At 41.5% G+C, this 12930-nt stretch overlaps 2 protein-coding genes across 6 annotated transcripts in view; both read right to left on the bottom strand.

Annotated features, from left to right (window-relative positions):
- Positions 1-1703, bottom strand: part of Tcaim (T cell activation inhibitor, mitochondrial) — a 32791-nt gene extending 31088 nt beyond the window's left edge. For 3 of the 5 annotated variants that reach the window (XM_036192210.1, XM_036192215.1, XM_036192214.1), the window contains exons 1-2: positions 1573-1703; positions 543-625 (exon numbers count right to left, since the gene is read on the bottom strand). The gene's annotated coding sequence lies outside the window, so the exon portion shown is untranslated. Of the gene's footprint in view, positions 1-542; positions 626-1253 lie in introns of all 5 variants that reach the window. The other 2 variants (XM_036192211.1, XM_036192212.1) reach the window with 2 other exon arrangements.
- A 2625-nt stretch (positions 1704-4328) lies between these two features.
- Topaz1 (testis and ovary specific PAZ domain containing 1) overlaps positions 4329-12930 on the bottom strand; it is a 56981-nt gene continuing 48379 nt past the window's right edge. The window contains exons 17-20 of the mRNA XM_036193042.1: positions 12673-12837; positions 9966-10169; positions 7555-7738; positions 4329-4651 (exon numbers count right to left, since the gene is read on the bottom strand). Of these exons, the coding sequence (XP_036048935.1) occupies positions 4432-4651; positions 7555-7738; positions 9966-10169; positions 12673-12837 (773 nt within the window). The 3' untranslated portion in view covers positions 4329-4431. The remainder of the gene's footprint in view (positions 4652-7554; positions 7739-9965; positions 10170-12672; positions 12838-12930) is intronic.

Here is a 12930-nt window from a genome sequence, read left to right as displayed (position 1 = left end):
GACAAGTACAGAAATCAAGATTGAGCTTTGGCCTCTTGGCACAATTTGTATTTGAAAGTAATTTAAACTAAGTTAATTTCACACTACTCTCACTTTAGTGGAGTGCAACTATCTTGTGAGGTTTTAGAAGAAATTTGTTCTCTCAAGTGGTGAGAAAACCATGCATTTCTTTCTTATCTTTTTGTTTTTGGAAACAGGATCTCACTATGTAGACCAGACTAGCATCCAACTCAGAGAGATCCTCCTACTTTTGCCTCTGGAGCGCTGGGGTTACAAGTATGCACCCTCTCACCCATAGACCAGACATTTTTCCCATTGCCTTTAGGCTTCCCACTAGAGTAAGGCAAAAAGTAAACAAGAGCAAAATAGGAAACAGTATTAGATAAACCAATAGATGACAAGTTTTTTATCTTCCTTTTTATATCTCTTGCCGGATATTTAAATCATAATTGGTTCTTGATGGTCAAAGGCACAGGAAAAAATACTCCAGTTGGCAACACTTCATTTCAAGAAGGATACAGGCACTTCTGGCCCAGTCTCACCTATATACAGGCCTTGGTGCTACTCCACGGTCCAATTAAACCCACTGAATTTAATTCATCCAGTTGAGTGTCAGTCTCCAACCCTAAGATTTGGCATAAGGAAAAGTGTTATGACAAAGCTCTTCAAATCTGCTGTTGCCTCTCAAACCATTTGCATCCTACAGGATTAGCATAGGGCATGTCTTTTGGGCCTTCCCATTATAGAGGTCTAGGTTTTTCACACTGCACCCACACTAGTATTCCAATTTCCCTAAGCTTAAAATCCCTTCATCAGCACTGATCAAGAAGGGCTCGGGCATCTCCACTTCCTTTTCAGTAGGCCACCATTAGATAAATGCTTCAGCCAGCTAACCAACCAAACTTTTGACAGTTAAAACAAACAAACAAACAAAAAAACCCAACTATATGAGCTCTATATTAAACCTGGAATCTCCAGTAGTCGTATACTGATAGACTCCCGCCTGACCAGTTTCCTTTCACCATTATCCTATACACTTTTTTTAAGTCACTAAGCTCTTCAGTGGTGTCGTGCACCTCCTCAAGGACATTTTCTACCTCCCCCACCCCCAGGAGTCTACTTAGCCAAAAGTCTGATTACAGGTCTACAAGTGAACTGGTGGGCCTGCAACTTGGCCCAAAACTTGGGGTGGAGCTGCTCCCAGGGGCCCGCCAACCCCAAGGCTCTCTCAGTAGCCTGAACCCAGCTCCCACCTGGAGGCATCGCCTGCGCCTCAGGCACTCACAGGTCGACTCTGGGCAAGGATGGAGTGGAGTCCTATGTCAACTTGTGATAAGCAAAGAGCTCCTGACCCGCCTTGCCTACTGCCTCAGGCGGGTACAGGCCTGGGTCCCTGGCTGGAGCCCGGGTCACCCTGAGCCCGCAGGACCCACGCTCATTGGCTGCGACGGACCGGCCTTCCTCCCTGAACGCCTGTGCACGGCTGGCCGGCCAGCGGCTCTCAGCCAGGAGTTGGGCTGTCGCTGGCCTCCCTCCTCCCCGCTTCAAAGCCGCATTAATCCGCGTCCTTACCCCGCTACCTGCGGGGTTCCGAAGGGAGCTTCGGGAGACACAGCCTGCGTTCCTGCGCCGACTATGTCTGCGGGAGAAAGATGATTGGCGGGTAGGTGGGGACGGAGAGCAAAGGTAGAGGAGGAGCCGGGGCCAGGGGGCGGGGCAGATGCGCGCATGCGCAGCGCCCGGCGGTGGGGGAGGGGTCGCGCAGAGCGCTCTGCTGACGCACTTCCAGGCTGAGCAGCCGTTGGCAGTACTGGTCTGCTCCTCAGAAGCAGCTGATCCTTTCTGGATTACATTTCCTCCTTGATTTTGCCTCAAGCATTATCTGGATTTACTCATTATCATTTGAGACAGTGTCTCCCACTGTATCCCACGCTGGCCTTGAACTTGCAGCGATTCTCCTGCCTCAGCCACCACACCTTGCTACTAGGCTCTTTTTAAATGTTAATTGTTCTCAGTCAGCATGGGGTTTCTACTTTATGTCACACCTGTAACTTTGATCTGCAGAACTGCAAAAGATGGAACAGTTAACTGCTCTTTTCGCAAGTGCTACCTCTTGGCTCGGTTGACAGGCAAAAGGCCTACGTTTTTCCAGCACAAAGCCCAGTCCTCTCTCTTCTCTTGGATGAATCTTTGCTCTCCAGGCAGCAACCTTGCGGCCCGCATTGCTGCAGCCCGTCTCTAGGTTGTCTGTTGGAGCCTGATTTGTAATTGCACTCCTCGTGACTGCAGCAGTGTGCCAGACACTTCACTCAAGCCTGCCAGTGCTGGGACTTAATTTCCGTGAACCTGTATATTTAAGGGCGCTGCCTTTACCTATTTTGAGAACTCCTTTAAATACTTTGTCCCCCCTGCTCACTACTTGTCCTTTTATTACCCTACCCAGTTTTTTGTTTTTTTGTTTTTTCTTAAAGACTTGAATTTGGTTGGGTGGTCGTGGTGGCGGCAGCAGCGGCACACACCTTTAATCCCAGCACTCGGGAGGCAGAGGCAGGTGGATCTCTGTGAGTTTGAGGCCAGCCTGGACTACAGAGTGAGTTCCAGGACAGGCTCCAAAACTACAGAGAAACCCTGTCTCAAAAAAAAAAAAAAAAGAATGAGGATTTCACTAAAGAGAATAGGCTACAGATACGGAAGATGACTTCTTAGTGCTTTGGGACACACTTGTTAGATATTTAACTAACTTTTGGCATATTTGTTAATATTTTCTTTAGCAAAATTAACACATAGCAGTTACACATTGTCAAAAACCCTACAATGCTGTGCAGGTTAGGTACTCAGCAGATAAAGGTGTTAGCTGTCAAATCCACAGCCTGACTACCTTGGTTTGATCACCAGATAAAGGTAGAAGGAAAGAACAGATTCCAAAAAGCTGTCTTGCAACTTCCACATGGATATGGCAGGTGTGCACCCTCCCCTACCATACACATAATAATAAAGAATCATAGACACTGGAAGGAAATTGTTGAGGGTAATTTAAACAGTTGGTATAATGCTCTGAATTTTAGTGTTTTAAAAACGTTTGTGTTGGTTAGTTCTATGCCAACTTGACACATCTAGAATCTTAAGAGAGAAGAGAACCTCAATTGAGAAAATGCCTCCATAAGATCTGGCTTTAAAGCATTTTCTTCATTAGTGATTGATGGGGGAAGGCCCAATCCATTGTGGGTGTGGCTAACCCTGGGCTGGTGGTCCTGAGTTCTGTAAGAAAGCAGGCTGAGCAAGTCAGTAAGCAGCACTCTTCCATGGCCTCTGTATCAGCTCCTGTAGATGTAACCGTCTTGTTAAATAAGAAACACAGAACCAATTGCAGAGTTAAAAACCACAAGGTCAGAGCAAGAGCGGAAAACCTTACCCTTCACTGCTTCTGCTGTCCTTCCTCTCCGCAAGAGACCTACTTCTGTGTGTCCTGTCTATTTAAAGACTTTCTGTTCTCCTCTCTCATTGGTTGTAAACCCAGCCACATGACCTCCTCATCACTGCCTGTTTGTACAGACCTCCAGGTCTTCTATGGTTGGTATTGAGATTAAAGGCGTGTGTCTGCCATGCTGGCTGTGTCCTTGAACACACAGAGATCCGCCTAGCTCTGCCTCCCAAGTGCTGGGATTAAAGGCGTGCCCCACTACTGCTCAGCTTCTGCTCTGGCTTGCTCTGACCTCAAGGCAACTTTATTGACATACAAATAAAATCACATTTCAATACAAATAAAATATCACTATAAGCTCCTGCCTCCAGGTTCCTGCCCTGTTTGAGTTCCTGCCTTGACACTTCCATCAATGATGGACTATGACCTGGAAGTGTAAGCCAAATAAACTTTTTATCCCCAAGTTGTCTTTAGTCATGGTGTTTCATTCCAGTAGTAGTAATCCTGACTATGGCAAAGTCATTTATAGTAGTTGATTTTTTAAAAATTTTTATTTTTGGTTTTCTGAGACAGGGTTTTTCTTGTGTAGCTTTGCGTCTTTCCTGGAACTCACTTGGTAGCCCAGGCTGGCCTCGAACTCACAGAGATCTGCCTGCTTCTGCCTCCCGAGTGCTGGGATTAGTTGGTGATTTTTAATCACCCCACTGAGTACCCTGTGGGTACATACACAGCATGCAGTGTATGGGCTTTTCACTCTTTGAATTACAAAGAATTACCATACTTAGTTCCTTCTAAATTTAAGTAAAAAAACAATTTTAGAAATCATTTTTTATTGCTAATAAAACCATTACAAGCAAATGAAATTTTTTTATTGCTTGAAAACTATTTGATAACTTCTAGTGTCAATAAGATACAAATGCTGAATACAATGAGAGCTATTTTATTGTCTTTTATTTTCAACAATGATTACTTGAACTTAAAAAAAAAACCAACAACAATACGTTTAATAACTAATGGTTAGTGAAAAGCCAGACCTTTCCAGCCCACTTCATATTCTCTTTCAACCATTTCAGGGCAGAACAATGCTCCAAACTGTACACCTGCTCCTTGTTAATGTTGACAGTCATGTGCTTAATGAAAAGCTTCGGGTCTGATATGCGAGCAGCCATGATCAATCTTTCTACTGCAGCTTGATAGTCATCCTTGCTTCGAGATTTGTTTTCTTCACATCTGGGTAAAGTGAACACAAAGGCAGAAATTCTCAAAAGAAACGGTGTCGTTTCTGTGGGCAAGTCATTTGTGTTTACTGGCTCCAAACTACCATGGTGTCTTTTAGCAATGCCTCTTCAGCTTTATGGACCACGGTTGACAGTGTAAGAGGCATTTTATATTAGGACCCAGTAGCAATGGGTGTTTGAGAAACACTGATCTAGAGCACAGCTAGTTACTTATATATTTGCACTTACAAAGTTAATAACTATAAATATTAAGCTGTATAAGTTAGTATTAAGTACAATATATCTTAAATAATAATCACATTAGTTTTCACTTGGTGTTAGTTATTTCTAGATTCAAGCAAGTACTTAATGTGCAGCTAACATTTAGTAACAAACTGTAGAACTGTTTGGTTTCCTTTGGTTCTGACTTGGGTACTTCACTAAGTGTTATAATTTTTTTCAAGCTCCATCTGACATCAACTGTGATTATGTTTGCTGACATAAAATTCTTAATTTATGGTAGCTTTTCTTCTGCAGAAAGGAAATCATTAAAGGTATTTAAAATATGAGACATCATGTTTTTCTTGCTTCTTGCTTCTTGCTCTTGGAACCTTGGAAGTCAGTGAGCATCAAGTTCTGAGAATGGTTCTACCTAAATTAACACCAGTGTGGGCTACTGGATGACCTAAATAAGGCTTGCACTTCAAAAGAGGAAGGGGTATCCAAGTGCCTTCTGGGGCTTCCTAAATTAAATGAGACACTTTAGAGTATGATAGACTGAAAACTGAATAGGTGGCATATTCTCAATGTTTAAAAATGAACAAAATTTCATACAGGTTAGCACCCTAAGGCAGGGCTTAGCACACCAGCAAGACAAAACATATTGATCTTCCTAAGATCAAAGACCAGGTATGTCACTGGTCATGGACTAGGATGACAACCACGCTCACATTCAACCACGAATAAAGAGGCTGCATGTGTGGGAAATGGGATTCAAGAAGAAAATCAAATTCTTTTAAGATAAAACCTAGACACCTCATGCTGCAGTGCACAGTGTCAAATAAAGGAAGCCCAACCCTACTAAAAACAGAGCTGTAAGAACAAAGGCTAGTTTCAATGGGTGTTTTTAGAAAGTGCAGGTAAAATGATTTCTTCTTGTTAAACAGGGACTGTACAGCCGGGGGATGGCGGCACATGCCTTTGATCTCAACACTTGGGAGGCAGAGGCAGGCAGATCTCTGTGAGTTCAAGGCCAGCCTGGTCTACAGTGAAACCCTGGTCTACAAACAAACAAACAAACAAAATGGAGGCTATACCAAATGACTCCTGTAACAAACTGAGAAAGCAGATTCAGCAGTTCTGAGTGTGAGATGTTAGGGAACAGCTGAACATGAGTCAAATGGATTTAGGGAAGTTTTGTTAGAGATGCTATTTCTTGTTCTGAATTTCAAGCATCTTTAAATAGTGAAGAACCTTGAAAGACAAAGACAGTTTCTCCTTCTGGAGCAAAAGACAGTTTGCTGACAGCTTTAGGTAGTGTCTTCCTAGAGAGAAAATGGAAAGCAGGCTTTGAGTTCTCTAGGCTTGGGCTTGCCTTCCTGTCAGGGAACCTGCCTCATGTTTAGGAGTCCATGTGGGCTATCAGTAGGACTTTAGGGTGAGAGTAAATCGTGCTGATAAGCAGACCACCTGGCTGTTTGCTGTACTACAGCAAGAAAACACCCTGTTCTAACACAGGAGTCTTGTGTCCTACGCTAGCCCGAATGGACCTGTGGCAGGCCAACTTGCAAATAGGTAAAAATCTCAGACCTTCATAATCCTTGCCTGATAGTCACAAAAGGCACTTGGCTTTTCTCCTAGCCTTCTCTCTCTGGTATCACTCACTCTAGGAGAAGCTGGCTCTCAAAAAGCCTTTTTATTTTTAAAATACGTGTTTTATATTAAACTTTACATTTAAAAATTATTGAGATTCTACAGCTGAAAAACTGAAGAATTTCTCAGAGATAAGGTGTGTAAGTGTCCACACTGACATGGCACTTATGTCAGATTGTGCCATTCTGGATCTGTAAGGGATAAAGAAAAGACTCATTGGTGTGGATATTGCTCTGTATAAATAAAATGCTGTTTGGCCAGTGGCCAGGCAGGAAGTATAGGCGGGACAAGAGAGAAGAGAATTCTGGGAAGTAAAGGCTGAGGCGGAGAGACACTGCAAGCTGCTGCCATGAGAAGCAACATGTAAAGACACCCGTAAGCCACAAGCCACGTGGCAAAGTATAGATTAATAGAAATGGGTTAATTTAAGATAGAAGAAGTAGATAACAAGAAGCCTGCCACAGCCATACAGTTTGTAAGCAATATAAGTTTCTGTGTGTTTACTTGGTTGGTTCTGAGCAACTATGGGCCTGGCGGGTGAGAGAGATTTGTCCTGACTGTGGGCCAGGCAGGAAAACTCTAACTACAATTCATAGCTAAAATTTTTAGATAAAGACCCTTTAAGGTGCCACACAAGAAACACAAGAAAGGTTGGTACTTAAAGAAGATCTATATCATATGGTATTTATTAACATCTGCTTACTGGGTGTTAACTTCTTTGGCCTTTATTTTGGTTGAGAATCAAACCCAAGGTTCTCATGCATCTATACACTCTACCATTGAAGTTCATCCCTAGCCCCTTAACTTGTTTGGTTTTAAGCTTCAAGTAGGTCTTGTTCTTTCTTAGTCTAAATGTTAGCCAAGTTTATTTTATATATATATACACAGAGAGAGAGAGAGAGAGAGAGAGAGAGAGAGAGAGAGAGAGAGAGAGAAGGAGTATAAATAAACATAACATAAACATAAACATGCACTTTCTGCACTAAAGAGTAGGTGTGGAGCCACATCTATGTTCAGAATGCAGCTGGAGTTCTATTAACTCACCTTTTCAAAACGATCTGTAGCACTTGTGTGGAAGTTCCTGGGCTCTGAATACTACTAGCATTAGACACCAGAAATATTTCGATAGCTAAAAGCATTTCAATCTCAGATAAATAGGAGGGAACCAGTAGAAGTTTCCGGTATAAGTTTTCCTCTAATGGTGGGTAGCAACCCAGTGCAAGAGCACCTGAAAATTAAACAACAGGTCATGACATAAGGCTTCTAAGTGTCCACAGCTTGACAGTTACTTACAGGTCAGGGTAATTTTTTACATTTGCAGATTTATTACACTTTTTTTGTTGTTGTTGTTTGGATTTTCGAGACAGGTTTTCTCTGTAGCTTTGGAGCCTGTCCTGGAACTTTGTAGACCAGGCTGGCCTTGAACTCACAGAGATCCACCTGCCTCTGCCTCCCGAGTGCTGGGATTACAGGCGTGTGCCACCACCACTCGGCTTATTACACCTTTTATGATAGTAAACATATTAATACATTAGATACTACTTTTTATGAGAACTCTGAAAAATGACCTTTGAGTTCTACTGCGGCAAATACCCATTTTTCAAGTCATAGTAATATATCTGACGTAATTTCAAAGTAATTAATAAGTAGCCAGGTGTGGTGGTACATGCCTGTAATCTCAGCACTTAGGAGGCTGAAGTGAAAGGACTGTGAGTTGAAGGCCATGCTATATATAGTGAGATTCTCTCAAAACAAAAGAAAAACAAGAAGAAAAAATTCCTAACCAAACAGCTACTTAGGTTTTAATGGGATTTGGTCTACAAACAACTTTATACTTTTATGGTCACTGTCTATCTTAAATTATGAAGACAAAACACAGGCTATAACGTGAGAGTGCCACTTGCTGTTACATACTTACTGTGGCAGTCTGAGTTTACTTCAAGGTGCCATCACACCATGTGGCTATTACTGTTCCTGCTCTGCCTGGCAAGTGCAGAGCACAAGATACGAAGTGCAGCTCCATCTTGTGTAGCAGGAATCTTAACAGGTCTTATTAAATGATAGTCAATACTCTGAGGACACTCAACTGGATATGGACAATATTATATACTGTGGTGATATTTTATTTGTGCTGAAATTTATTTGTATGTTAATAAATAATGTTTGCCTGGAGATCAGAGGTCACATAGTGAGCCATAAGCCCAAGTCAGGTGATGGTAGCACATGCCCTTAATCCAATCACATGGTGGACAGAGTCTCTGTGTGGTCAAAAACACAGCCAAGCATGGTGACACACACCTTTAAACCCAGTACCAACCACAGAGACCTGGAGGTCTGTATATACAGGCAGTGACAAGGAAGTGATGTGGCTAAGCTTAGAGCCAATGACAAGGTAGAACAGGAAGGCAATAAAAAGCACAGGTTAGACAGGAAGAAGCTCTCTCTGGGGAATTCACAGCGAGGTGGTGAGCTAAGGCTGGTTGCTACTTCTCTGATCTCTTTGGCTCTGTGTATCTTATTTAATAAGACTGTTTAGAAATTCATTTACAATATACAGTTTATCAGAATCAAATTAAATCTGTATGTAGATTTTGTTTAAAATATTTGTGTTTTTATTCCTTCAAGAAACTACTCCAGTGTAGGTAGGTGATAATGCTAATCTCTGAGAACTATATCTAAACATAATCCAAAGATGTTCTAGTAATATTTAAATTTTATTTAATTATTGTTATGTTTATGTATGTGTGCACATGCATAACATATGAGACCCTGTTAAAAAAAATCAAAACCGCCAGGCGGTGGTGGCTCACTCCTTTAATCCCAGCACTCGGGAGGCAGAGTCAGTTGGATCTCTGTGAGTTCGAGGCCAGCCTGGTCTACAGAGTGAGATCCAGGACAGGCACCAAAACTACATAGAGCAACCCTGTCTCAAAAAAAAAAAAAAAAAAAAAAAAAAAAAAAAAAAAAAAAAAAAAAATCAAAACCTAAACCCTCCAAAACAAAACACTTATTTATGCTTATTACCTATAATGCAACCTAATTATTTTCCCATTTCATTGGGAAGAGAAGTTACCACTTGCTAAGGTGATCATAGCTGAGAGTTTGAAAACACGTCTAGCTCAGGTCGGGTAGTAAGGATATTTGACACTCAAATATTTAAATTTCAATCTACTCAACGTATTTATTCCTGTGTTGTAAGATATGTCAAACTGTTTCCAATTTCCTTTGCTTGCCCTCTATTGGAATTGATAACATGCTAAGAGAAAAATATGGTACTTGTAAACAAAGGACAAAAAAACAGGTTTTACAAGTCAGCACAGATCAGACCACTACCTCTGAATATGTATTATTCTTTTTACATATTTAAAAATCTTGTTTTAAATATTATAGATGGATCCTGGATTAGAAGAATATTAAAACCAACATATTAATTGAAACATTGCAATGGAACTTACTTTTGTAGTGGGCCCTGGCTTTGAGCCACAAACAACTCCTTCCTAAGGAAGTGATTAGTCTCCTGAGAAAGGAAAAGTCAATAGGGACGCTTTTCGAAATCATGAACTCCGCTACAGAAGATGATATGACAAGACTGTTACTTTCTATACAGGCATCTAGAAGTTTATTAAAAAGAAGGCTATACTGGGAAACCTCCACAGTTTCTGAAATGAAGAAAAAACAAAACAATGATTCAATAAAATGAAAAATGATCATTGATATGAAGACCGATATTAATCTTTAGCTTTCTTCCCCCACAACCTCAGCCTTGCTTCCCAGTACAGAAATCAGACCCACTGAAGTACAATCATCTTTCATACTCTCCAAGTTAGAAACAAAAAACCCTTTGACACAAGCAAAACTGTTACTTCCTTTGTAATGGAGAATGTAAAAAGAAGCTTGACAAAGACTTTAGAAGTTGCAGTAGCTTCTCCGAATTTGTTCCCCATATGAGGTTGAGTCTGCAGTCTTGAAAAATTTCATGGTTCTTTTTGCACAGCTCAGACCTCAGCTTTTCATGACTCAAATATATTTGCTCCTAATGCTCACTCAAAAAAAAATGTTTTAATGGGATTCCCATTAGTAAATTCTAGGGGAAAGAAGTCACCTTGGAGATTTCCAACTCTGTTATTCCTTTTACTCAACTGGGTCGTGACCTACACTCTAGGTCCACATCATTGTAGGGTCTTGAAGTGGTCCAGGCCTTATCAGGAAATGAATCCCTTTCCCTTTAGTTATCATTCTAAACACCAAACTTAACTCCCTTACTCTGTTCTACACGTAAAGAAGGAAACTCCTTTAGTTTGTCATTTAGGACTTCCAGAATCTGGCACACACTGTCCACCTCTAAACCTGCTTTGTTTCATCATCAACACAACTGTACATTAAAGTATACATTAACTGTATACTTCGTGGCAAAGAAAGTATCACTTCCTACCCCGCTAGCTACAAACAGCATTTCGGAATCAATGGAAAATGAGGTTGAGGAGAGACAGTGAGACCTGGGGAAGATCCCAAATCACCCTCTGCATCCTTTGTATCATCCTCTGAATTCTGCTCGTAGATTCCCTCCTCTTATTTTAAAGCTTGAATTTTAACCTTTAAGAGAACACATTTATTCCAAGACTACTCAGATGTATACTTAACAAGTACTTTTCACTATCTAAATAGAATAAATTAGGACATGACGCATGCTCATGATGTACAGAGGCAAGGAAGAGTAACAAGGATATGCTGACAGGAGCTGCTGACTAACAACCCAGAGAAACATCTTTAAAACCATACACTCAATTCACCCAGAACATACTTTATAGAAATGACTTCATTAAAAAAACACTGGAATATACAGCCTACCCAGACAGGTAGAGAATTGTTTCTTAATAGCTGCTAAAGCACCAGATTGGCAAAAAATGATGGTTGTGCGTGGTGATATTTTTTGTGCACCCTAATAAAGCTTATCCAGGGGTTGGGGGATTTAGCTCAGTGGTAGAGCACTTGCCCAGCAAGCACAAGGCCCTGGGTTTGGTCCTCAGATCAGGCAAAAAAAAAAAAAAAAAAAAAAAAAAAGCTTATTGGAGACCAGAGGAAAAAGCCAGCCAGTATATTAAACATAGAAGTCAGGCAATGATAGCACACACCTTTAATCCTACCATTTGGGAGGCAGAGATTCATCCAGATCTCTGTGAGTTCAAGGCCACACTGGGAAAAGAGCCGGGCGTGGTGGCACACGCCTTTAATTCCAGCACTAGTTAACCATAGAGGTCTGGAGGTCTGTACAGACAGATAGAAAGTGATAGAGTTGGGCGGAAAGAGGAAAGTGATGTAGCTGGGCAGAGAGAAGAACATGATGGCACAGAAAGGATATAGGTGTGAGTATAGAGGAAGTAGTTTTCTCTTTGGCTGAGGATTTCCTAGCAGTAAGAACGTGGCTGGCTTCTTTCTGCTTCTCTGATCTCTCAGTTTTCACCCTAATATCTGGCTCTGGGTTTTTTTTTTTAAATTAATAAGACCATTTAATAATTTATCTTACAGTTGTGCTGGAGAGATGGTGTTAGGATTCTGCCACTCCAGCTGCATGACCGCACATACACAGTTCAGTAGCTAAGCAAGGGGTCTTACATCTTATGTAATCAGTGCTCTGCCTGGTTGCACAAATATGTGCAGCGCAGTCATGCAATCAGTACATGCATGGCATAGCCCCATAAGCCCACCTGCGCATATGCACAGAAATCCTTAAAAAGCCGGTCACAGACTCCTCTCTCTTCTGCTCTTTTCTCCTCCTCACCCTTCTCCCTGCACATATCTTTCACAGTCCTGGTTACTCTCTTCTGTGCTTCTGCCCACTCCCCCCTCCTCCTAATAAAGCTCTGATACTGGGTTTTGTTGTGCCTCTTGACCTTTCTCAAATGGTAACAGCACTGCTTATTATTTAAAACCAACAGGCGGCTTAGCAGTTAAGAGTACCTGCTGTTCCTATAAAGGACTTGGGTTCAGTTCCCAGCACCCACATCAGGCTGTTCACAAACTGGCTGTGACTTAAGTTCTGGGGAGAGCCAATGCCCTTTTCTAGCCTCTGTGGGCACCAGGCATATATGTGATACACACACATATATATAGACACTCACTCATACATAAAAAATAAAAATAAATAGACTTTAAAAAACATACCTTGAGAATTCTGAAAGCCTGGTAGATTCCGGAAAACCTCAAATGTTTGTCTGTAAAGATTCTTGCCCAGGAGTTGATGTGCAATGGTACAGAGCAAATTATGCCGATTAAGAACATCCATTGTATCACAAGGCCAAAGTGGTGTATTGATTATCCATTCCGATTCTCCCAAAGAAAAACACAAACACACCATGAAAATAACACTTCTCAGGATAATCACAATTTGGAAATAATTATCTTTGTTTGAAGGCACTTTTG

This window comes from Onychomys torridus, chromosome 7 (assembly GCF_903995425.1).
Source record: "Onychomys torridus chromosome 7, mOncTor1.1, whole genome shotgun sequence".
Lineage (NCBI taxonomy): Eukaryota > Metazoa > Chordata > Mammalia > Rodentia > Cricetidae > Onychomys > Onychomys torridus.
This window is presented reverse-complemented; position numbering and strand designations above follow the sequence as displayed.